Genomic DNA, 26,253 nt, shown 5'->3' with positions numbered 1-26,253 from the left:
ATGCCTCAGAACATCCCAGCGGTGCCGACTGGGATTGAAATCAGGTCTGCTGGGGTAAGAGGTAATCACGCTTATCACTACACCACCGGCGCCGCTACTGATTTTTTTGGCATTCCTTTTTTTTAATAAAATATTATTGTATTCGAGCAATCTTTATTTTATCATTGACGCAAATAAGAAAATTCCGAAGTTAATAAAAAACCATGCGCACCCATTATATTTCTAGAAATGATTACTTTTTACACATTTTGATGTAAAAACCGTTCTTAGAAAATGTGTAAAAAAATACACTTCTATTGACGTTTGCTGGATTTACACATAAATGTGTAAACGCAGTTTACACATTTCAAAGGGGCGTAATTGCATTTGTAAACAATGGCTTTAGCCGTCGATTTCTCGTGAATAAAAGCTCACTCATGAAAAATAATGACACCAGCAGGTAGAGGAATGTTTCCTCTACCAGTTAGCATCAGTCATTTGGGAGAGGTAAGATTTCATTCGCGAGAAATTGACGGCTAAAGTCATTGTTTATAAAAGCAATTACGCCCCTTTGAAATGTTGGCACTGATTTTATGAGTAGGCCCTTTTCACGAAATGTGTGAAATTTTACACATTAATGTGTTTACGCTGGTTACCGTGTAGTGTTTTCACTCCAGATTTTTGATCGGCTAATACATACTCACAAACGTACACATCTTTCCACACACAAACTAGCCTAGATACGCTAAACAACCACCAATCACCCAAAAGGTACTAGCCATTTTTTGCTGTATCTACCTTCAACTCAAGTCTCCATCACTTGTAAATTATTTCACTGCTTTACGCCACTGTCACTAATAAATTATACTGAATTCAACTAATTTATGCGGAAATTTGGATAAAAAGGAAAAAAATATAGAAATACACTAGTTGTATGCCCGACCAAACAAATGACAGACCTATCGCTCATAAGTCATACACTGCCAATGAGTGGATTATCGAGGTACAGCAACCGGTTGAACTGTGTGAGTGAAACCACTGTGCGATACACATATGCAGGGCTCCGTATACCACCCGTGCAAATACGGACAATATTTTCATTTTATTTTTATTTTCAATCCAACTGCATTTAACGATTTGCTGAACCTTTCTATGACTTCTTGATACACCACTAAAAGAAGTGATGCCAAAAGCCAACCGGCTCGCATTCTAATCGCTATATTATATAGCGACTATAGTCACTTTATATGGTGACTGTAGGTCTGTTCCTGCGTACGCAAAGTTAGCTTTCTAGATCGAAACAAAGTGAAATTTGAAGCAAATGAAAAGTCATGAAATTTCGCTACCCTAATAAAAAACCATAATCGAATGATAACCCAAAATGATAGAATTATTCCACAAATGGTTTGGATGATAACCGGAACACTTCGTTAAGCAATATAACCATAATAATTTTATGAGGGTAGGGAAAAAGCTTGTGAAAAAATTGATGTGCAACATTTTACCATTTCCTATTTTCGCAGTGCACAGCTCACGTAAAACGAAATCGATCACTTTACACCTCCGGTGAAGTGAAAATCTGACAGATACGCTCTTTCTCAAATTTTCAAATTTTCGATTAGCTGCTGTTTTTTTTTTTATTTGTTTTTGTAAGGGACTTTCACCAAGTGGTCATTCGTCCCTTTAAGCTGCTGTGCTTTTCACAAGCAGTTGCATACGTGCCAAAAGTAAACGTAAGCGAAAAAGATGCGATACATAATATTCGATTTCACTGGATGGAATCTGTTTACAGTTCCAAGCCAAGTACATTTTTGGTCAATTGCATTTTTCACGCTAGTGAAAAGTCGAGTATTTTATTGACAAACCCAAGTTTCAATCGGCCACCGTGGCGCTACAATCGCAGCGGTGATAAGTCCGAAATAATGTGTCAAACTGAATACATTTTTGAAATTTCAACCAAAAAACTATTATTTTGTATTTATTCTAGCGAGTTTCTGTGGGAGTCAAAACATGATCCGAGCAAAAAAGTAGTACTCGTAATAATGGTATATAATTCTGAATTTAATCGTGCTTGTTTCGAAAATATCTTCCAAATAAACAAACATCATCCAGATCACCCGATTCGTCCACCGACTAAATCTATTGCCACTTAAAAATTAATTTCAGTCGGTGTATTAATCAGCAGATTAAATCGTTTTTCGTCTGGTGCTACACCGAGCAATCGGCCTATTTAATAGTTTTTCGTCGATGGATTTAGTCGGCCAACTTTGTCTGCTGTTTAATCGGCAGATGACTTCAAACCTTAACATGTTTTCTGTAATTTAACTGTCTTGAAGTAGCTTTTTATTTAGGAACAATGCATTACAAAATAATGTTATGCATTTTGTACAAGGTTCATCCATGCTGACAAGAAATTTGCATGAAATTACATTGAAATTAAACAATTTTGCAAACAATCAATGAAATTGTCAAGGGCTGTCACAGACTTATCACCGTCGGTTAGTGCTTATGCCTGCCACCAGGCGCGCAGGAGTTTAAAACGCTGTACAGACTGGAGAGTTATAACATGTTATAACGGTTGTCAAATAATTGCAACACAGAAACCACCCTCAAGATAGCGCTATAACATGTTATAACTCTGTAGTCTGAACGTACTATAAAACGCTGTCCAGACTGGAGAGTTATAACATGTTATAACGGTTGTCAACTAATTGCAACACAGAAACCACCATCAAGATAGCGCTATAACATGTTATAACTCTGTAGTCTGAACGTACTATAAGTTGGATTTCTCAATACCTATGAGATTTTCTCTTCATTTCGATTTCTACACTGGCCTTTTGCTGTAAGTTCACGGCGAATGAGAACGACCCAAATTTGAGTTTAGTTCACTCATAATCGCCAAAAGTGCAGGAACTCAGCGATGAGTAAAATTTGTGTCATGGTTTCCTGTGGAAAACCTAAAAAATCTGCCGGAAAATGAGGAAATTGACGAAAATTTTTTTCAGTCTCGGAGTAGTACCAATAGACTTAGTGAATCCAATCTTTACTTTTCTCAAATTCGTGAATTTTTCCCTGAAAAATCCTGGAAAAACCTGGGAAAACATGAGGCAAATTTACTCATCGCTGAGTTCCTGCACTTTTGGCGATTATGAGTGAACTAAACTCAAATTTGGGTCGTTCTCATTCGCCGTGTTCCTGTAAGAATCTTAGCCCGGGCGCCCATGGAATTTGATGTGATGTGGCGGAGAGAGTTAGTCAGGGTTATTCTGCGTGGCAAATGAGGTGAGGTGACTCGAATCACTCGTGTCACTCGATTCCAGCTGGCGAGTGAGGTGAGAAAAGTCACTTGGGATGAACCCGATGAACTCTCACCTTATTCTCACAGTCGTATTTCGGTGACAAAAGTCGTACTGAAGTGACAATTTTAAGTGACAAGAGTCGTAACTTCCGCTGCTGTCGACTGGATGGAAGACCTTGGAGTACAATAAAAAAGTTGATTGAAACAAATTTAGAAGTAATAAATTACCGAAAACCGCAACCATCGCACCGATGGTTGCGGTTTTCGGTAATTTATTACTTCTAAATTTGTTTCAATCAACTTTTTTATTGTTTCCAGCCAATAATTTCTTCGGCTTCCTCAATATGGGTATTTTTGGAGTCGGGGTGACGTGTAGGGACAGGAAACCCATGTCTGACGCCATTTTTAATAGCATGTGGCGGCTTCCGGTTGGAGAAAAACTTGAAAATTCTGTCAAATACCCCTCAATATGGGTATTTTTTGAAATGGGGTGTAGGGTCCGGAAATAGATGTCTGAGACCATTTTGAATTTGATATGGCGGCTTCCGGTGCGAGAAAAACGTGGAATTACTGACAAATTACCCACAGTATGAGTATTTTTGGAATCTTGGTGACGTGTAGGGTTCGGAAATCGATGCCTGAGGTCATTTTGAAATTTAAGATGGTGGCTTCCGGTTGGAGAAAAACTTGAAAATTCTGTCAAATACTCCACAATATTTGAGGGGGGCGACTCTAGCTACGATACAGGAAAAATTGTATTTTGCTGTGGTTAGCTGCGCGCACCCTGAGTAGATAGAAAAAGATTGACGACGATTCTGAAGATTTCTTGCAAAAAGATGATGCGCGATGCAAGTAATGCGAGCTATGAAAGAATTTTTTCGTAGATTGATTCGCTAGTGTGAGATATGTTGAGCATCTAGAATTGAGATTTAGATGTGTCGCCCCCTCGACAATATGGGTATTTTTCGAGGGGGACGACTTTATCTACGATCAAGGAAATATTTGGGCCTATTCTGCGCGGCGTGTGAGGTGAGGTGACAGTGAAGTGGTGGTGAAGTTAACATACTAAAATTTGCTAACTGAAACTTATTTCCGAAAAAAAAAAACTCCTAGGAGAAAAAAGAACTATAAAACCAGAATTAAGTTCTAATATTCTGTCATTTTAAGCCCCTAAATTCCCCGGGGGCACCCAGAACATGCCCGGAAGTGGTCAATGGGGTCCAAGGCACTTAATTTTGTTATTGATCTTGTTACCGAATGATAGGTTTTATTCCTTCCATGTCAAAATTAGGTCCATGTTCCATACACCCTGGAACTTGTTCCGGCCATATCTCCGGAACCAGTTGACCGATTCCAAAAATATTCGATAGCTCTCAATGGGACCACAATACCCATAGTTTGAGTTAAAAATTTTCCTAATCGGGTCAATGATTTCCGAGATAATGAGCCATGATGAATAGCTAATGCGTGGAAAGTGAACTTTTTTAAAAACGAAGTTAAACTCAAATTTCTTGATTTTTTTAAATAGCAAATTCATAAAAGCTGTATAAAAAGGGTTTTTTCTTCATGATACCAATAAGCTCTAAACAAAGTTTTTGAACAAATATGGGCTAAACTAGCATTTGCAAAAATAGGTCCAACCATCATCATTTTTTAGGTCCAACCAAGATCAGTATAGGTCCAACCAACATCATAATTCTTTGCTGAATAAAAAAGTTTTATAAAATCATATGAACAAATGATATTTAACTTTTTATGTTATTATTAGAAACAAGAAAGGTAGATCTTTCCCCTAATCATGCATTTTTTATAATTATATGTTGAATTCATAAAAAAATTACGACATTAATGTTGACGTCGTGTGAAACCGGCCTAAGTAGGTCCAACCATCATCAGTTACCCTAAGTAAACAGTAGTTTTTCCCAGAAAATATACGATGTAAAATCATGAAATACTTACTTGTGTGTGAATGTATGTGTATACTAATGATGATGATTGAAGAATATTTCAATAAGAAAAAGAATCCGAATTAAGTGACGGTGTCATGAGCCTTAAAGGAACGAGCGAGGGAGTGGGCTCGAGCGACGCAACACCCAGTGCATGAAAAATAAATATATACTGAAAGTTTTTTTTTTTTATTTCCCCCTTTGTGATATTTCAAACTTTTAAAGCGGGAGGTGACAAAAAAAAACTTGAGATTTGATCCGGCTAAATAAATGCTTCTTAAGATTTCTGTCCTATACCTCACCATGCAAAATTTTGAAACCATCATCATTTTTCCATTTCTCCTATTTGCCACGAGCGCTATCGTTAGAACGCCAATATATAGAATCCATCTAGAAACTGGAAAACCCGCGCGTAGTACACTCAAAACGAATTTTTCCAGAGAGTGAGTAACCGAAAATACTCAAAAATGGTTATAAAATTTGCAGTTTCGAGGGAAAGTGGGACTACCCATACACTCTAAGGTACGATTACCGATTTTACCGACAAAAATCATTACTTTTTACTTTAAATAGGCTAGGTTTTACTATAAACTACAACATTTTTAACGTTAATTTTTGGTAATCCATGATTACAGATAATTTAGGTATGTCCCTAATAAAATGGTTATGGTTATTTTGCTTAACGACGTATTCCGGGTATCATCCAAACCATTTGCGGAATAGTACTATTATTTGGGTTATCTTTCGTTTTGGTTATTTTTTATTTGGGGTGCACTTTCTTCGATTATCGGTAATTTTTATCGATATCTACACTTATAAAAATGCAATGCTAATTTTTATGTGTCATGAATTTTTGCAATGTGATTTATATGTGTCGGACACATAGTTCTTATGTGTACCGTAAAACGGGGTAACATTGATAGTTTTTTAAAGTTTATTCTAAATATTTTTTACAGCAATGACTGTTTTTAAATTTTATATTTTTAAAACAAGTACTGAAGAACCAAGAGTTAATTTGTTAGTAATATGTTGAACAAAAATTGAAGCATTTGCACATTTTTTTTAGTTTTGTGACCGAACTTTAGTATTTTGATTTGAGGTTACTTTGATAATGCTCGATGAACGTAGAAAAAAAAAAGAGTTGAACTCAAACAATTTAGTTCTTTAAATATGAAACTTTGAATGAGTATATAATCAAGAAACTTCATAAGCAATAAGAATACAACATTGAATTTGTGATGGCTGTATCTGAAATACATTTCATACGTGCTATGAGTGTTATTTCAAAAAGGCGAAAAACACGAAAATAGTTTATTTATATTTTTGTAAAATATGTAACACATATTATTTAAAAACTATATACCATATCAACGGAAATACCCTAAGCTACAATATGGAACCAATGTTTCTTATTTGGAAAAAGCATAGCGAGTAAATTTATTCTTTATATTATACTATCAAAGTTACCCGCATTATCAAAGATATCCCGTTTTACGGTACACATAACATTTATGTGTAACCACACATACTATTCATTTGACTCATAAATTTCATGTGTACTTCTGAGTCGAACGGCACTTAAACCCAGGCCTGCTGGGGTGAGAGGTAATCACGCTTACCACTACACCACCGGCGCCGCTTCTATCAACCATGGTTAAACTGGGTTGATGAAAATGATTATTTTTTAGCATGAGATAATTAATTTTTAATCATTTTATATGATTAAACTGAGTTTAATATCAAATTGATTATATTTTAAGCAAAATAAGATAGTTTAATTTATTAGTGTATGGTAGAGTTCGCCAAGCGAGTTCAAGAGGAAACGTCGAGGGGTTTCTATAAACTGAAACGCGCAAAAATTGGTCGACAAAAAAATCGTTTCTTTCAGTCACAATTAATATCACAAAAATCGTCTTTTTTTTTCTTTTGGTAGTTCAATTTATTTATTTAAAGAAAAAAAAAATGACCGTTCATTCCTTTGGTTTGCCAAATCCAAACTGCCGTGCCTTCCACTTAACCCCTTCCATTAAATTTTGCACAGTGGTCTCATCGACCTTATTCGCCGCCGAACGCCAGTTAGATTTAAACTGCTGCTCGTTTTTCATGTATTTATTTGTTTTTTTTTAAGATTCCGTTTGACCAAGGCCCAATACCGTTCGATAGGGCGGAGTTATGGGCTGTTGGGAGGGTTGTGGTCTTTGGGTACCACAAACACGTTGTTCGCATCGTACCACTCGATTGCCTTTTTCCCATAGTGGTAGCTCGCCAAGTCCGGCCAGAACAACAAAGGTCTATTATGTTGCTTTAGGAATGGTAGCAGCCGCTTTTTCAGGCACTCCTGGACGTAGATCTATAGATTGATGGTTCCCGAAGTAATGAAAATGCCGCTTTTTAGACCACACGTGAATATGGCCTGCCAGACGAGATATTTTTTCGGGAACTTCGATTGTTTGATGGTTTTGAAAATTTCAGCCTTTTTAGACCACACGTGCATATGGCCTACCAGACGAGATATTTTTCGGGAACTTCGATAGTTTGATGGTTTTGAAAATTTAAGCCACCTTCCATTTTCCTGATGCGGTATAAAACTCCTGTCCCGGAAGATACTTGAAATCCGCCTTCACATAAGTTTCGTGTGAGAACGTCGGATTATCTTGCTGCACGAGCAAAATTTTGACACGCTGCTCCTCTTGCTTGGACGTCATTTTGAAAACTGTAGAGCAAACGGTGAAAACCAGTGGCGTCACGTGAGAAAATTCACTAGTTGTGCACCTATTTTATTTATATTTTGTCTGTAACAGTAGAAGCCAATTTTGATGCATAATAAAAAAAAATGGGATACAAATCTTTCGACGGGGGTACTTGTATAAAAAATAAACGAAATGATTATGGGAAACAGTTCTGCTACCAGTTTTGCTTACTCTTGCATAGAAACATTGATTTTCTTTTTAAGTCTCATGTTTATGATATTTGTCATCGTTACTCACCGTTTCCTAAGCAGTAATGCGAAATGCTCCACTTCCCGCGCAATTTCCTCGAGCATGACACTACCAACAATTTCCACTTATCCATTTTCGGCAAAGTTATGATTTTACCATTTCTTTTACATGTCGTTTTCAAGTTGTCCAACTTTGGTCGTGGGACGACCATTCTCGCAATAAGCATTTATTCCTCCATGGATCTTCTAGCAAACGGTCTTTTGAGGAGGTCATCAACAATATCCTGTTCCATGATTCCTATTTAATTTTGCACTATGCTATGAACAATATTCCATCAATGCGCTGAGGTTACTGAATGAAATGCAGACATGGTAGTGAGAAAATTAAAAAATTTAAAAATTCGATGTGTGCGTGTAGGTAGGATACAACGAATGACGGCTCTCCAAGATTCAGAGAGAAACTCAAATGCGACGTTGCCTATACGTGCCCATTTATTCTCTTCTCTTTAAACTGTGCAAAGATAGAAGTGCACAAAATAAAAACTAACACATCGGCAATAATGCTTACGGGACTTCAATACATATACAACTGATCTGGTTGTAAATACGAGCGTTTCTGGTGCACAAGCATAAGTGCTCAGACTGGGAGAACTAATGTCGTTTTCGTTTTTGCGGTGTAGCTACACCGGTGCTACACCGCCGAACACCGAAAAAATTTAGGGTGTAGCTATCGGTTGCACCTTTGTTTACAAACAAATGATGATGAACTGTCAATGACTCGTGCTTATTGCTGCTTACACTACACCGGTGTAGTGTAGTAAAAACGAAAACGACATAAGCATGCGGTGGCTTTGGTAGAACGAAGGTATATTTTCCTTGCTTGTTTTGTGTCGCTCATTCGCCATAGAAGCCCAAAAAGAGTGTCGTCTGCACGTGGTAAAATCCCAGCATGTCCGTACGTGAAAACAAGATCGTTATGCCTCGCTTCTGTTTTACGTACATTTCTTTCAGTGGTGGGTAAAACGGAGGTTGAGCAGCGATGTGGTAAACAATTCAGCTACTATCCAGTGATGTGGTTGATAATTCAGTTACTATCCATATGAAACCAATAAATAGGGCGGACAAAAATGGTTTTAATTAAGTATTAAATTTTTGCCTCTTAATTTTTATGAAATATAAATTTTACTTTTTGAAAATTCGAGACTGTGCAGTGCACGAGGTGCACATATGGACGAGACGCCACTGAAAAACTCAACATACACACTTGAACAGAGACACTGAGTTCGTTAAAAAAATAACCGTCTTAGATCGGTGATCCTAGCAATTACCGATGTTTCGGTATTTTTTTTTCGAAAACTTTAAATGAAATGACCGATTTTCGGTGATTTTATTTCAATTTAACAAAAACGGTAAAATAATTTACCGGCAGATCTGTAAATCAACTTCATCACTGACTTCGGTGAAATAGTTTACAGAAGTTTCGGTAAACAAAGCGTTCCATTACCGAGTTTGGCAACGGTCACAGCGGGAAACCCCCAAATCTGCCATATTATGATTTTTGGTCGGCTTTGAAAACGTAAGTGGAACCTCGGTGGAAACTGTGATAGTGAAAAATAAAAATTTAAATGATGGAGGCTGTTATGGACAAACAGCAACACCGATGAGCGAATCGTAGTTTTTTTTTCCATAAGTAATGAATTTTAGTTATCTAAATAAATACCCATTGTTACAGATGGCCGATGTTGTTGCTTGTTTTTTTTTTTCTGTCGGTGGCAAGTTCCATTCCCGTTGGAATTCAGCCAATGCTTCTCTGTTTTCAATGTAGCGCCGAGTCCTTCATGATATGATGCATGATAGTGGTTTACCACCCATTGTAGCACGGAAACTAAGTCCGATAGCAGTAGGCTCTCTTCTCTATTTGTCTTGATCAAGCTTAATAACCTCTGATTGTCCTCAACATGTCGCTGTATGAAGGGCCAAACACAGATTGGGTAGATCGATAGGCAAAGTCGCCTATACGCATCTACGGAACAAGAGAATCTCCTTCCAGCAACTTGATCAGCCAATTGGTCAAAAAGACAAGCCCCCAAACAGGAAGATGCTCTAAAGAGTGGGGAGAAGAGCCCGCCCTTTATCCACGAAATGTTATCAACAGGGAGTTGGCATTCCCACTCTCCCCGTCCAAATCGCTTCAATTGGGTGCCCTGTTGGCCGTCCCTTCCCTTTTATTTATGTATTTCTATAATTATTTCAATGTTTCGGTTATGGTTCAAAACTCGCGACAATTCATGTTAGCATATTCAGACCACGGTTCATCTTACGCATGAGATAATGTATTTAAATTGTATGTAATGGTTAAGAATTGACAGAATTTCCCCTACATAACTACCTTGGGTTGATAAATGTTGAGTTATTTTGCTGTGATCAATGTGCACTAAATTTGACATCGACATCGAATACAATAGGAACTGACACTATTTCGTCACACATTTATTGTTGATTTGCACCTCAGTATAGTACACAAAAACGCCATGCATGTTGTGGGATAAAACAATTGCCAAAAAATACATTAATTTTTTTCAGTAGCACCATCTTTAGTTTTTAGTTAGGTTTCTGAAGCAGAGAAGAAAGTGAAGATTGCATTTTATGATAACGCAACAGGCAGTTGTATTACCTGTTAGAAGACAGTACTTTAAATATTGAACAAAATGTTGGTTCATATGTCAACGAAGTAGGGGAGGAAGGGGTATAACGAGGGGTTTAAGCACCTCTTTGTTCTCCAATTTGGAGGACAACCCTAACATAAAATTACCATGCATCATCATTATGTACTTTACAGCATGTTCGTAGAATGATAGCAAAATAGAATACTGTGACTTTTCTCAAATTAAACGTTTGGTTTCCAATAAGTAGGTACAACATTAATTGAAAATTAGGGGATTCATTTCAAAGTCAGAGCAAAAGCTTGTATACAGGTTCTCCCTAGGGGAAGTACAACTTGATCTGAAGTAATATTTGGTGTAAAAATTGCACAAAATGGTAATTATTATAGATTTTAGTATAAATATTAATGATATTAACTGTCAAGCGGAAAGCTACAAAGCAAAAAAAAAAAATTAACAGTGTAACTTTAACGCATACATTCAATTACGTTTCACCGTTGTTGTTTTAGATTTTCGTTTTTGATAGCTCTGATCGTTTTCGGCTTCGGATTTTAATGATAAAAACGACACTGGACGTTCCCCCAGCAGCAAATTTCTCCAGGTTACAGGCTCATGGCGAATCGAGAGTAATACGACCACGGAACCATCACTCTGGGACTCCGTTTACGGGGACGGCGTAGTCAGTCGATTCCCGTTCCATCGGAGGACAGTACATTGATTCGCAGACGTGGAAATTAATGGCTATTTCCTGGGAACGGAAGTGTGACCGAATTTATTAGAACAAGGAGTGGATCTCGGTGGCGGTGGCCAGCAAGATCATCAAGGAATGACTTCCCTTTCGTGTGAAATCCATTTTTGAATAAACGAATGTCAAATGTACACTTAAAACCAAACATAGTCAAACACAATCAAACAACTGTCAGTCTAAGTATAAGATTCACATATATCACACATATTAAAATATTTAATATTTCCACCATCGGTATTGATGCCGATACTTGGAGCTGTCCTTCCCCTAGGGTTCTCCACCTGTTTAATGTTTTGATAGTAAACATCATAGTTAAGGTATACCGGTGCAAGTTGAAACAGTACGTATATCTCTTTGGAAGTAAATATTCACTGTAATTATTTTTGAGAGGCATTGTGTACTACCGCAAACTATATTAGAAATAATCTCAGTGATTACACTAGTTTAAAAAACAACATAAAAAGTGTGAACTTTAGTGGTTGACAAACGTTTCTAATGCAAAATCCTACGCTGAATTCAATGCCGTGGTCAGAAAAAATTAAAGTAGAGCCATTTTTGAGATATGCAAAAGCTTTTGATTTTTTGAATTTTGGACAAAAGTACAATTACTAAAATGTCAATATCTTTGGAACTAGTGCACCAATTTTAAATCTTTTTTTATGAAAGTGAAGCTAAATAAATTTGCTATTGTTCACTAGAATATTATGTCTTAATTAAAAATTTAATTTTGAAGTCATTTAAAAATTTACAGCATTTTTTTTTTTATTTTTCCTGCGAATTATCCATAAAAATCTTGTTTTAATCAACATTTTTAATGGGATAAAAAGATTCAAAAAATCATTCCATAATTTATTCTTAAAGTCCATTAAAAACTGGAGAAAATGAGCCTTTAATGCATGAAATCGGTTGGAAATTGTCGAAGTTATGAAATTTTTTGTAAAATCATGGAAATTGAATGTTCCAAGATTGGCCGTTGTCCCGCTCCTAGGTTCATGCACCACTTCCAGTAAGCCTTTCTGCGGACGTGTACGCATACGGTGCATTTCACTAACACTACCAGCTGTCACGCAAAATTAAATGGGATATTTTCAACAATATAATTTACGCTAGTGTTTGTGAGACCGCTCGGCGAGAACCTAACGCAACCAACTCAATTTGACAGCTTTCTTTCTTTAACATTGCTTAACGATGTATACGACAAAACGTGAATTCAACTGTAAAAATGATCCTCAAAAGTTTTGTTACGCGTGTGGCAACTATATATTCACAAAATCGGTCAATTTCACTGCTTCGTTGCAAACTGCATACAGGCTTTATTTGAAAATTGATCCTGGAGACTTTGACGAACCGTGGATTCCAAAAGTATTATGTAGTTCGTGCAAAACGTGCTTGGCTAGGTGGATGTCAGGCGCAAGGTAAATTGATTTTTTGAATAACTTTCATATAAACAATTTATGTACAGCATGGTAGTGCTTTGTTCTTTCCTGATCGACATTATCTTACTTCATCTATTTTTGATAAGTGTTAATGTCTTACTTACTAACTCACTTATTTGTTATTTGTCAGTCGCTATTTGTCCTTTGACATGCCCACCATATGGCGTCGACCGTTTTGTCATGCAACGGATTGTTATTTCTGCTTGACAAAAGTTAAGCAACAAGGACGTCACAAAACAGTTGAGTATCCACAAGTGGCTTCTATGACAAAACCTGTTCCACATTCAAGTTCGGTCCCGTATCCTGTTTATCCAAAGCGGAAACGAGTGCCCTCTGTTGTATCGACCGTTACAAAAAGTGAGGAGGAATTCAAGGAGGAATGCAAGGAAGACTTCGAGGTGGAATTGGAAAGAAACCCAAAACTGTTTACACAATCCGAATTTAATGATTTGGTGCGAGATCTCGACTTATCGAAGGAGAAATCCGAATTGCTGGCATCACGCTTGAAAGAACACAACATGCTGAGCAAGGAGGTCAAAATTTCTTGTCACAGGAATCGTCACAAGAAATTTGACAAATATTATTCTACAAAGGACAAGGCATGTTTTTGCCATGACGTGAACGGCTTGTTTGAAGAGTTTGGTGAGCCATATGATCCAGCTGAATGGCGTTTATTCATCGATAGCAGCAAGTTGAGCTTGAAAGCCGTTTTACTGCATCAAGGGAATGAGAAACCTTCTATTCCATTAGCTCATGCCGTTAATATGAAGGAAACGTATGAATCAATGGCTCTATTGCTCAATTTGATAAATTACAATCAACAAAATTGGAAAATTTGTTCCGATCTTAAAGTGGTTGCCATGTTGACTGGATTGCAACAGGGATACACAAAATATATGTGTTTTTTTGTGTAAATGGGACAGTCGAGCTCGTAAGGAACACTACGTCCGAAAAGATTGGCCAAAACGGGATAATTTCACAATTGGTAAAGACAACGTTAAAAATGATCCTCTTGTGGTAAAAGAACGCATAATACTTCCACCACTACATATAAAACTTGGGCTATTCAAAAATTTCGTCAAAGCGTTGCAAAAAGAAGGGCCGGCATTCCAGTACTTGAAATCAGTATTTCCAAATTTATCTGACGCAAAGATAAAGGAAGGTGTATTTGTTGGCCCACAGATCAAAAAACTGCTCAATGATTCCGCATTCAATACAGTTTTGACACCAGATGAGGAAGAAGCGTGGAAATCGTTCCAGCGTGTTGTCACAACCTTTTTAGAAATTTTCAGAAGCCCAGATTATGAGGAAGCCGTCGATGAATTGCTCAAAAATTATGAGAAAATAGGTATAAATCAAAAATATTGTGTTTGTTACATATAATTAATTTCAAATCCTTTTATTTCACTGAACACAGGTGTGAATATGTCTTTGAAGATACATTTCCTACATTCTCACATGGATTTTTTCCCGGAAAATCTTGGTGACGAGAGTGATGAGCACGGCGAACGTTTTCACCAACAAATGAAGATGATGGAACGTCGTTACCAAGGGTTTTGGGATGAAGCAATGATGGGTGACTATTGTTGGTTTCTGATTCGAAACATCGAAGACAAAGTCATTCGATTCTCAATCATTTTTAATAAAACCTAAATAAATTTCTTTTGTATCAACTCGGTTTTAAATCCTGATATGCATTAATCAAATTGATATGTAGAGAAAAGAATCTCCCATAAAAACTTTACATGCGATTTGGATGCTTACAACGACACCTAGAAAAGGAACTCTAAAGCTGTTGTATTTCAGCAACATTTTTAAGTGTTTTACAAAAATGCTCATAACTTCGACAATTTCCAACCGATTTCATCCATTAAAGGCTCATTTTCTCCGGTTTTGAATGGACTTTAAGAATAAATTATGGAATGATTTTTTGAATCTTTTTATCCCATTAAAAATGTTGATTAAAACAAGATTTTTATGGGAAATTCGCAGGAAAAATAAAAAAAAATGTTGTAAATTTTTAAATGACTTCAAAATTAAATTTTTAATTAAGACATAATATTCTGGGGGAAAAAAATCTTTCAGAAAAACAATGCAATCTGATTTCATGGTAGTTCTGAAGAATTTTAGATTTTATGTGAAACCTGATAGTTTAGAGTAGAATTTTAACTGAATTAAATTTAAAGTAAATTTAAATGAAAACTCTTATGAATTTCTGAGGAGCACTCTGAGGATAATTTCATAAAGTTTGTGAGAGAAAACGAATCCGGAGCATAAGTCCTTAGAATTTTTTGAAAATACTAAAAGGAGGATTACAATTATATCTGAGAATAACTCCAGGACATCTTCATAGGAATTCGGAAAATAAATTCAGGAGAGTTTGCCAAACAAATTATGAGAAGAAATCTGACTTTCAATGTTAGTAGATTCCAAGGGAAGGAGTGAGATTCAAAAGGAAATCTGAAATGAATTCACTGAATATTCGAAGAATCTTTGCAAAGGAAGAATCTCTTATTGTGGAGACTTTCAGGGTAATTCCGAGGAAAACTAAAAAAAAATTGAATTCGGAGGATAGCTTCATCTAAATTTTGAGGAATATTTCAATGGAAATCTCCGTTGAATATGGAATGAACTATTCTGAGGTCTTCGAAACTACTTGAAATATCCGAAATTTTTCCTGAAGTTAATGAAACTGCTTTGAAGTTATTTTGTAGTAGGAGAAACTAGCCCGATACTCACAATACTTCTCATCAAATTCTTAAACTTCCCTGAACTTTTTAGGACTTCCTAAAACTCTCAAAACTTCGGCTTAATGAACACAAAATGGAGTCGGATCTTATAAATCCAAAATGAAAATCAAAAGTAAGTAGAAATCAACAGTTCAGTGGATAAAAATACATTGAAATTAAATTTTTTTAATGGCTTTTAACTTACTTGAAAGAGTATAGTAGATCAATTTATAATATTATAATTGAGCAATGATAGATACACAATACGACGGTCAATTTTATTATTATCATCCAATTGTTCGCAAATTACAAGGCATGCCTTTTTCCTTAGGTTTAATGGATGATAATTAAACCATTCCCCATGCTATTTTGCCAAAAACTTGTTCCTGAAAATCGTCGTTTTCGTATAGTAACTATACTTAACCGCCCTTTCCCCATATGGTACATTAGCCAGTTACTATATACTGAATCATGAAAACTATCTATGGCATGAGACGGTTATTGTTTTTCGGATGATTCTGGTTGACGTAGTGTAATCATAGTAAATCGTTTAAAACGGTAATGCATATCCTTCTATTATGGTTTGTGTTTATGCGGGGAGTTATTTCGGTTCCCGTTGGGGTCGCTTTTGGTCGGCATTCGGCTTTATTGTTCTGTAATAAGTATACACACGATGAACATCATGTTTTTTTTCTCTCAAACGATGTAATTGGACCAGTGGCAGCTATTTCGATGGTTCACAATCACATTGGGCATCCCGAAAATGTTCCGGTGCCCCGGGGAAGTGACCAATTCTCAACAAGGACCAAAACCCATCATGCGACATATCAAACTTCATGATTTTACAAATCTTGGCCAGTAATGGCCTTATTGAGAGTTCATGGTCACACTAGCCCTCCCAGACATGTTCCGGTGCCCCCGGGGAAGTGGCCAATCATCGACAAGAACCAAAATCCTTCGTGCGACATATCAAACTTCATGCAAACATTCTGCACGGCTAATAATGGTCTTAGACAGTCCACAGTCCCATTTAATTGTCCCCCCCCCCCCCCCCCGGTTAAATATCCAACTCCCAATAAGAACCGCAACCCCTCGTGTGACATATCAAACTTCATTATTTTACGAAACTCCGTCGGTAATGACCATATTAAGACACTGGAGCTGGTGAATACTTTGGACATTCACACGCTGAGCTACTTCCGGGAAAAAATCGCAGCTGGTATGCAATTGTCTTCCCAGCACGGATAACTTGAGTGTGTCAAGTTGATCGGTAACGATCATTTCGTGTCCTGTGCACATTGGACTCATCGTTTCCTATCGGTTTGGAGTTCTGCCCATAGTATTGTTTAGTTGACCCATGGAAAGACGAACAATGAGGAGGCGAATTTCATAAATGCTATCGCGTCAATTCTGAATACGGATGTGATCATATGATGGCGATAATACAAATAAAAGCACACAATAATTATATGCAACCAAAACCTGATTATAATTTTGTTAATGAACTCTGCCTTAAATCTGTTAATTATTATTAGTATAATAATATTAAGTTTGAAAGAAATATTGAAATAATCGAAGAATTCACGCGTAACATCAGAAAATTAATGCAAATGCATATACATCTTCCATTGAATCTGTTAATTCAGGCACAAGCTAATATCATCATCTGTCGAACTGTGCTGCGAGCATGGCTTAAAATTCGAACATTTTTTGATCGGGAGGAAATTTGCTCGAGGAATTGCTTGAATTTAAGGAAATGTAAAATTTGAAGACTTGTCGTCACAACTAAGAGATTCCCATTTCATTTGTATGGCAATCACGGCCCTCATTATGAGTATCACTTCCTTTTCACTATATATTGTCGCTAGAGTTGTAAACCGATATAACCCACTCGTGACAATCGATTTTATTCTAGTTCTGCATTAAAGCGCATTATTCAACGAATACAGTGCACTAGATACGACATTATGTTGAACGTACAAAACGAAAGTGAAATCGATTGTCGCGAGTGGATTATTTCAGTTTCCAACTCTAGCATGGTGCTCCAAGAAATTTAGTATAAGTATTCGCAGAATTGGTCATGTTTGTAGTCTAGTAAAACATTAATATGCGTATTTCAGGGTGTAAGAAGATAAATTCATTCGAGTATGTGTTAAGGGCTTTCTTATTTTTTTTAATACTTCAAGAATAAGGATTTTGGTACGTTTTTAATTACATTTGTGTAACTTTAATTACATTAATTACAGAAAATTAATTTTTAATTACATTATTTACGTAATCAAATTGAAGTACGTGTTTTAATTACAGTAATTACACTGGCACCAACCGGTGAACACTCGTGTTTATTTCAGTTACCATGGAGACGTAATTTGTGATTAGTCCCTGTCCCTTTGAAATTGTATCATTATTTATGAACGGCCTTTTATTTGAAATGACGTTTCACATTCATCTAGTGATGTCCGATTTTCATTCGAATAATCGTTTAATCGATTAACGAACCGAAAAGTAAACTATTTATAATCGGTTAGATCATGCCGATATAAGCATTAACATCTCCACAGGATCATCACCGATCGTTTCAAACATGTGCTGCACTCTCATTGGTGGAAAAATTGCAGCACAGCGAACAAAAAATAATCGATTAGTTGTTAATCGAGTAATTAAAAAATGGGACATCTCTGATTTTGGTTTGATTGTTTTGATAAAAATGAGCGCAAAATTTCATCTCTTCCGAGGGGGCAGCAAAACCACAAAATTACCTTGAATACGGGGGGTTCTCATTGGATGAAAGGGACCGTGAAAGAAGACACTAAAATAGAAAGTTTTTCTTCCGACAGTTTCATCTTAGTATTCATCTTTGCTGGCACTGCTTTGATTACGCGAAATTAAATTTAATTACGTGAAATACTTAATTTTCATTTTTAATTACTTAATTACATAGTTAAACACCTTGTACTTTAAATCCAACGCAGTCAAGAAGGCTATTGCGTGCCCCTCGTTTTATTGTTCGTTGTAATAAAAATTACAGTTCATTTGTCGACGTCTCCGAGGCGCTAGAACTTTTGTATTCTTGGTTTGAACCTGTAAACCGGAATGCCTGTTAATTTGCTGATAAAAATGATACATTAATTTATACAACTTACGGTCAAAGCAGAGGTTTCGTCTACGTTGTAGATTCTGCTGGGTGCAAACTTGCCGGAACTTGTAACGTGGTCAAGGAGATCAAAAAATTATTCCTAAGCAACCCGGTTAAATCCTTGCGCACGAGCAGCAGATGTTGCTTCGGGTACTCTAAGCGTTAGTTCAGGGTGACGACGTCGGAAAGCACGTAGCCAATCGGTTCCGGCAAACCCAGTTTCCCTGTTGAATGGATGACTTATTCCATTCCTTTCGGTAAGCTGAAAAGCAAGACTGCGCATATCGTGGCAGCTTATTCCGTACAGCCGACTTTCCAGTTTGATAACATGCTCAACTAGTTCCTGTTCCTGTTGCACAGAAAAAACTTGCTCGAAGCGCCCCAAATGTTGCGATCCAGGTTCCAACGCCAGCAGCACATATTTCGATAGCGTTTTGCGAGGGACACCGTGTTCCACTGCTGCTCTTCGCACAGAAATCCCATATCAATCACGGATCGTATGGCCGCAACCATATTCTGTTCCGACCACGATTTACGCAACGATTTTCGCTTGTAGACACGCACCATCACTTCGAAACTTCACTCTGAGGCGACAACTTTTTGAGGTTATATGTCTTGTTTACTATGGCTCTTTTGCCCCAGGCAAGTATGGCGCTCTTGCCCCCGTGGAGAAGACGAATTTCAAATACGTTTTTTGAGGATCTACATGCAACAATAAGTATTTATATATTGAGGGTCGCAAAATGTATTACCGTACAATAAAATCTACATCGTATTATCAAATTTTCTTAGAAAAATGATGAGAAAAAGCTTATTTTATGTCATCGATTTCTTATAACATTTTGAAGTTTTCGACAACGTGTAAGTTTTTTTAGATTTTTTGATAATATTTACATCATAATGTATAACCAAATTTGATGCAGTATATCTGAAGGGCTTTTTATAGCATCCCATTAATAAGAAATATCAAAAATGTATTTCAGGCTTCGATACAAGCAGGTGGCACTTTTGCCGCATATGGCACTCTTGCCCCACCTGACCCTACTCCTTTAGCTCAGTCGGTAAAGGCGCAGCTACAAAGCGAGGCCATGCTGGAGGCGACTGAGTTCGATTCCCGTTCGGTCTATTAATTTTTCAGGTTGGCAAATTTCTCTACTTCCTTGGGCATAGAAAGCTCTCAAATCAATGTGAAGGTACTTCAAAGAACACTAAGTTCAGAGCAGGCAAAATCTAATATGCTATATGCAATATGCTTGAAATGCCATGTAGTAGTATACAAATGGTATTTTTAGGCAATGAAAACAGTTTTGTTGTTGTCGCGGATTAGTATTTGAAGTCGCGGATTTCTTTTGAGAAATCGCGGATTTCGCGGATCAAATTTAGAAAATATTGTAACAGCCCTGTAAATCAAACTGTTTGTTGCTAAGATGATTTCGGTGGTCCTAAAATGTTGAATGGGCACGTAAGGAGACGTGATTGATAATTCTCCTGATTATTATGGTAAATACACTTTGAGTTAAGCAACATTAGGGGCCACCACACGACGTATAACTTTTAACCCACAAACCAGTATTTTTTAGCATGAAAGCCAGTGATCTGCTTTGTATGCAGTGTTGGAAAAGTTCACGATATTTCTCGAAGTTCTCCAAGGGAAAAGTTCGCGAGTCATAGTGATTTTTTGCGAACTTTTCCATCACTGTTTGTATGATTAAAACCCTGCTTAATATGTTCAGCATTGCTATCACTATGAGATTATATGCGTTCAATTGGAAATAGGAATAACTTTTCGGTCATCAAAACAAAACTTTATTTTTCTCGGATCGGTGCAAATGTTACTTTCGACATAATGAAAATTTGCTCTTGACATCAGCTTTTGCAAACACAACTTCAGAAACCCTTTTCTCGTGACTCAAGACTCGCCCACGCAAACCAACACCATCATTGGGATTGAGAAGAGTGTTTTCCCTATCAGATGATGCTATTAATTTGCGTTCGGTTATTGAGGGAAGAACTTTTTTTTTTATAAAACTTGATAGTACCTTCTCAATTTTGTTGGTCTACAATATAATGAATTTGTCTCGGAATTGGTTCCGCTTTTCGATAGATCAAAATTCTATCCGCAAGACTATAAATATAGTGACTACAGGTTAACCCGAACGGTGCAAAACCCTATTTATTTTTTTAAATAATTTCGACTTACCTTCAGTTCCGAAAATTCTGCGGCTTGCCGCGTTTTTCTCATTTTTTTTTGACACTGAAAGTTCTAAAGCGATTCGTTTTCTTCTTCAAGAAATGTTTGTTGCAAAGGTGTGTAGCAATCACTGTCTACTTTCGGTCCAATGCGGTGGATTTTCAAGAAGTTCTCAGGAGATATTAATGAACCGAAAGAAATGCCGAAAATATTAAAATTCAATCATTTAATAATAAAATACTACAGCTTCAATGCACCAGGACTTCAACAACTCAACACACGTATGTCTTTTGATTGAACTTTGATTATAAAATAAATTATTGATTTTCAGAAACTCTTGATGATATTATAATAAACTTCCGAACTTGTGTCGATTTTGTTTGTACGTCAGAAAGTGAAGTATAGTCCTCTCCAGCCGGGTTCGTATTGGTGCGAGTTGCGTGTGTTAGTGAGATGAAATTTTTTGTTAGCTGTGAGAAATTTTTTGTTTGCTGTAAGAACTGTCATTCTAAAGTAAAAATAAACAACAAAACGAAAACAAACCCTACGCTGGCACGGTAACAGTGAAATACTCTTTTATGAGTAAAAGTTAACGCATTTTCAATTAAATTGGCTTTTCTCATTAATGAGTGAATTATTTTAACAACAATGAGTTTCTGCTAACAGTAGCTAACAGTTACTACTTAATTGGTATAATAAATTACTCATTAATTAGTAGTGCCACTTTTATTGACAATGGGTTCACTTTTACTCAAAAATGGATGTTTGATTCTTACCGTGCACATGACAGTATGCGTTAGTGTGTGTAAAATTATATTATTAGTGTAGTGTTCGTGAGATCTTGCTTGGAGAAGATTTCGGAGACGCGCAAAGACTGAAACCACACTGAAAAAAGGTTTCACTTAGTTTCTATTAGGAACGCACATAGTATTTTTCCAAAAACAAAAATAATGATTTTTATCTGAATATCACATAGCATGAGAAATTCTATATAAGAAATCATATAGATTTTATTGGACACATAACGTTCATGTGATTTAGTGGTGCGATTTCCAATTATGCGATCACATGAGAGTTATGTGAGATTCACATGGATATTTTCCACTAAATACTCAGAGGGAGAGATAGGTGGAGAAAGCAAAATATAATTCGGCAGCAGGGATTTGTTCCTAAATTATCTTGCACCCCTTGCTAGAAGCTAACATTTCAAATGACTTGTATTTTTGATTCGATTTAGGTGCAAAATAATAATTGATTGCATCGCAATATTTTGCACATTTCTTGGTGCCATTCGTTAACCGGCGAAGATCAATTAATCAATAGAGTTAGAATATTGTTTTTGATTCCAAAAACTAGTTGAATTTGAGAAGCACACAAAACATAAAGGTGATTGGATTTCTGTTCGATTGCAATACTCTCAAATTGATTCTAGTAAGAATAAGCAAAATTCTAATTGGAATGTTCGATTGGCTCAGATTATGACAGTTCATTTGGCTCAAAACATTCTCTTCGCCCATCTCTCCCTCTGAGTATTTCTATTCCCTAAATAAAATGTTATGGTTAATTTGTTTAACGACGTGTTCCAGGTATCATCCAAACCATTTGTCGAATAGTCAAATGATTTGGGTTATCGTTCGTTTATGGTATTTTTTATTAGGGTTTTCCACTGGTTTTGTGATTTATTTTATGAGTGCACCACCACCACTGCACACGAATTGCCGGCGAAAAAGTGACGTCATTGGGCGCCTTGAAGACTAATCGTTCGCCCTTCGTCCGGGATGCGGACGAAGGGCGGACCGCACCGCTAGAGTAATTTAAACCGCCGGGCTACCAAATGGCGCTCCGGGATCCGCATGAATGGCGGACCGCACCGCTAGAGTAATTTCATGCGCCGGGCTACCAAATGGCGGATGGAACTTAGCAATTTTATTGTGATTTTTTTCGCGTCGGCTGATTACGCTGACAGCCATTTTACAAATCTCGCACGTCAGTTCGGTCGGGTCGTGTCGGGAAACATTTTATTTTACCTCCGATGGCCAGTTCCGGGAGTGAGAATCGGTTTGTCGGATGGTGCAGCTGAACATTTTGCTGGATAGACGTCGATCGTGTCAAGAGATAAGATAAATTTTCATAGAAATCTGGATTCCAGCATTCCTGATACGCGTTGAAAATGTGATTTTTTTTAATGATGGAAATGTGAACTGTAATGTGTTTGTGATTCACAGTGAAATAATTTTTTCAAAAAAAATTGTTTTTCAGGACATCCGGACATACGTGGACATAGGGAATCCGAAGCGGGATCCCAATACGTCATCCGAAGGCAGATCCCAATAGCATTCATTTGGTGATAAGTGAACTGTTTGTGATTGTGGTGATCAGAACACGCGAACCGAAGTGTAAGCCATCTACTCAAAGACTGAGCAAGAGATAACGAAGCACCACTGTATATAAAACATCGACCGAACTCACACGATCACTCTCCGAGAGCGTACTCACTCATCTTTAACCCTTATGTGATCGACAGGGTACCCGGGTACCTTTTCAGATTTCAAGTTAATAAATTACGAAGTTATTTTCACGACAGGAAACCAGAATTCAGTGACATCTTATAACTCATGGAGTGACAACTTTTCGTGAAGAAAGATTTCAAATTGCAGCAAGGGGCTTCGAAAGGGGAGGTCGTGAAATTTTTTACCCTTAAACAGCTCGACAAGGGTACCCGGGTACCCACAAAATTGAACTGCTTGCTACTGCGGCCAATTTTAACCGATTCTGAATCTTTTGGCACCAATGGATTCAGAAACTTATCTTCTTTCTGAACATTGCCAACAATGTCCATCCGGAATAGTCTGGTTCCCGGAAATCCGGATTTTCTGTATAATGTTCCAGAACTAAGCATTTTCTTGGCACTTTCGCTAGAATTTTGAAGGAATCGATATCAAAGTATCATCATTTCCTTCAAAAACAATTTCAGCTTACTTGAGGACCAGTTTAAGGTTTCTCCCCGGAACGGCCGTTCTGGCGCAGGTTCCCGTAGGGCCACTAGTGGCCATAGAAGTGTTTGAGAAGAAACCCCTGCAATATGGGTATCAAAATTCATGAATTTACAGCAGGAGACTGTTTATCATAATTTTGTGGTCATCCGATGGATTGTCCCCGGGACGGCCATTCTGGAGCAGGTTCCCGTAGGGCCTCTAGTGGCCATAGAAGTGTTTGGGAAGAAACCCCTGCAATATGGGTATCAAAATTCATGAATTTAAAACAGGAGACTGTTTATCATAATTTTGTGATCTTCTGATGGATTGTCCCCGGGACGGCCATTCCGGAGTAGGTTCCCGTAGGGCCTCTAGTGGCCATAGAAGTGTTTGGGAAGAAACCCCTGCAATATGGGTATCAACATTCATGAATTTACAGCAGGAGACTGTTTATCATAATTTTGTGGTCATCCGATGGATTGTCCCCGGGACGGCCATTCCGGAGTAGGTTCTTGTAGGACCTCTAGTGGCCATAGAAGTGTTTGGGAAGAAACCCTTGCAATATGGGTATCAAAATTCATGAATTTACAGCAGGAGACTGTTTATCATAATTTTGTGGTCATCCGATGGATTGTCCCCGGGACGGCCATTCTGGAGTAGATTCCCGTAGGGCCTCTAGTGACCATAGAAGTGTTTGGGAAGAAACCCCTGCAATATGGGTATCAACATTCATGAATTTACAGCAGGAGACTGTTTATCATAATTTTGTGGTCATCCGATGGATTGTCCCCGGGACGGCCATTCCGGAGTAGGTTCTTGTAGGACCTCTAGTGGCCATAGAAGTGTTTGGGAAGAAACCCTTGCAATATGGGTATCAAAATTCATGAATTTACAGCAGGAGACTGTTTATCATAATTTTGTGGTCATCCGATGGATTGTCCCCGGGACGGCCATTCTGGAGTAGATTCCCGTAGGGCCTCTAGTGACCATAGAAGTGTTTGGGAAGAAACCCCTGCAATATGGGTATCAACATTCATGAATTTACAGCAGGAGACTGTTTATCATAATTTTGTGGTCATCCGATGGATTGTCCCCGGGACGGCCATTCCGGAGTAGGTTCTTGTAGGACCTCTAGTGGCCATAGAAGTGTTTGGGAAGAGACCCCTGCAATATGGGTATCAAAATTCATGAATTTATATTAGAAGACTATTTATCATAATTTTGTGATCATCCGATGAATTGGCCTCAGAACGGCCATTCCTGAGTAGGTTCTCGTTGGGCCTCTAGTGACCATAGAAGTGTGTTTATGCAATGTCATCTATATGTACAACTACCCTACCCACGGTACCATTAAAATATACAAAACAAAACAACAATAAATTAGTAGCGAAGTAATCGGTGCTTTTCATTACTATCCGTCTCGATCGGAATCAACAATTGAAAGATAAACAAATAAACACATCGTAGGGATCTCTCCCGTGCGCGATCAAAGTGTTTGGGAAGAAGCCCCTATAATATGGGTATCATAAATAATGAATTTACAGAAGGAAACTTTGCTCCATGGCATTATTTCGTCATCTGAATATCAGGGGAAGCTTCCTATAGATATTAGTGACGTTTAAAGTACGCACACTAACAGACACAATCACCGTGTGAAGTTGCTCAATGTTTTCCTATAACTAACCTCAACATGTATGGATTCCTCCTGCTAAAATGAGTCTGACAGCAGTTTGCTATTATTTTCCACGGATTTTCAATAATACTTTCTCACAAAGCGCTCTAAAATTGGTGTATACGTATACGCGTACGCACACTACTAGTGCAATAAGCGTCATAAATCTCAATGGCATGTGAAGGTTTGTAGGCCCTTTTCTTGTGTTACTCTTCAAATTTGTTCTATTTTTCACCTTTAGCCCGCGTGACGGAATCCACACAGCTAAAAAAAGTAGTGTAAATTTCCGTTACTATGATGCACATAAATGGAGCGTCATATATCATACAATTTTAGATTATAGATAGTGTAAATTTATGAGACATGTAATGCAATATCCCATATATTGTATACAACTGTCCACTTTTGTTTGCAACATTTGTTGCAAGTTGCTAGTTTACGTGAAAAGGAAGTTTACATGTATGAATATTTGCATGCATGGATGTTTACATCGCCAGTAAAATTCAGAATTTTTTGGTGTGCAGCTTTGACATAATCCT

The 26,253-nt window shown here is 37.3% G+C and overlaps 1 protein-coding gene across 1 annotated transcript in view; it reads right to left on the bottom strand.

Moving 5' to 3' along the window:
* The window catches only part of Su(var)2-10 (E3 SUMO-protein ligase Su(var)2-10), a 39,539-nt gene extending 18,103 nt beyond the window's left edge, over positions 1-21,436 (bottom strand). Inside the window, exon 1 of the mRNA XM_065226147.1 lies at positions 21,077-21,436. Within this exon, the coding sequence (XP_065082219.1) occupies positions 21,077-21,118 (42 nt within the window). The 5' untranslated portion in view covers positions 21,119-21,436. The remainder of the gene's footprint in view (positions 1-21,076) is intronic.
* Positions 21,437-26,253: the final 4,817 nt, after the last annotated feature.

This window comes from Ochlerotatus camptorhynchus, unplaced genomic scaffold (genome assembly GCF_037179485.1).
Source record: "Ochlerotatus camptorhynchus isolate MF236.1 unplaced genomic scaffold, CSIRO-AGI_Acam_v1.1 ptg000245l, whole genome shotgun sequence".
In the NCBI taxonomy this organism is placed as follows: domain Eukaryota; kingdom Metazoa; phylum Arthropoda; class Insecta; order Diptera; family Culicidae; genus Ochlerotatus; species Ochlerotatus camptorhynchus.
The sequence above is the reverse complement of the archived record's forward strand: the minus strand, read 5'-3'. Positions and strand labels throughout refer to the sequence as shown.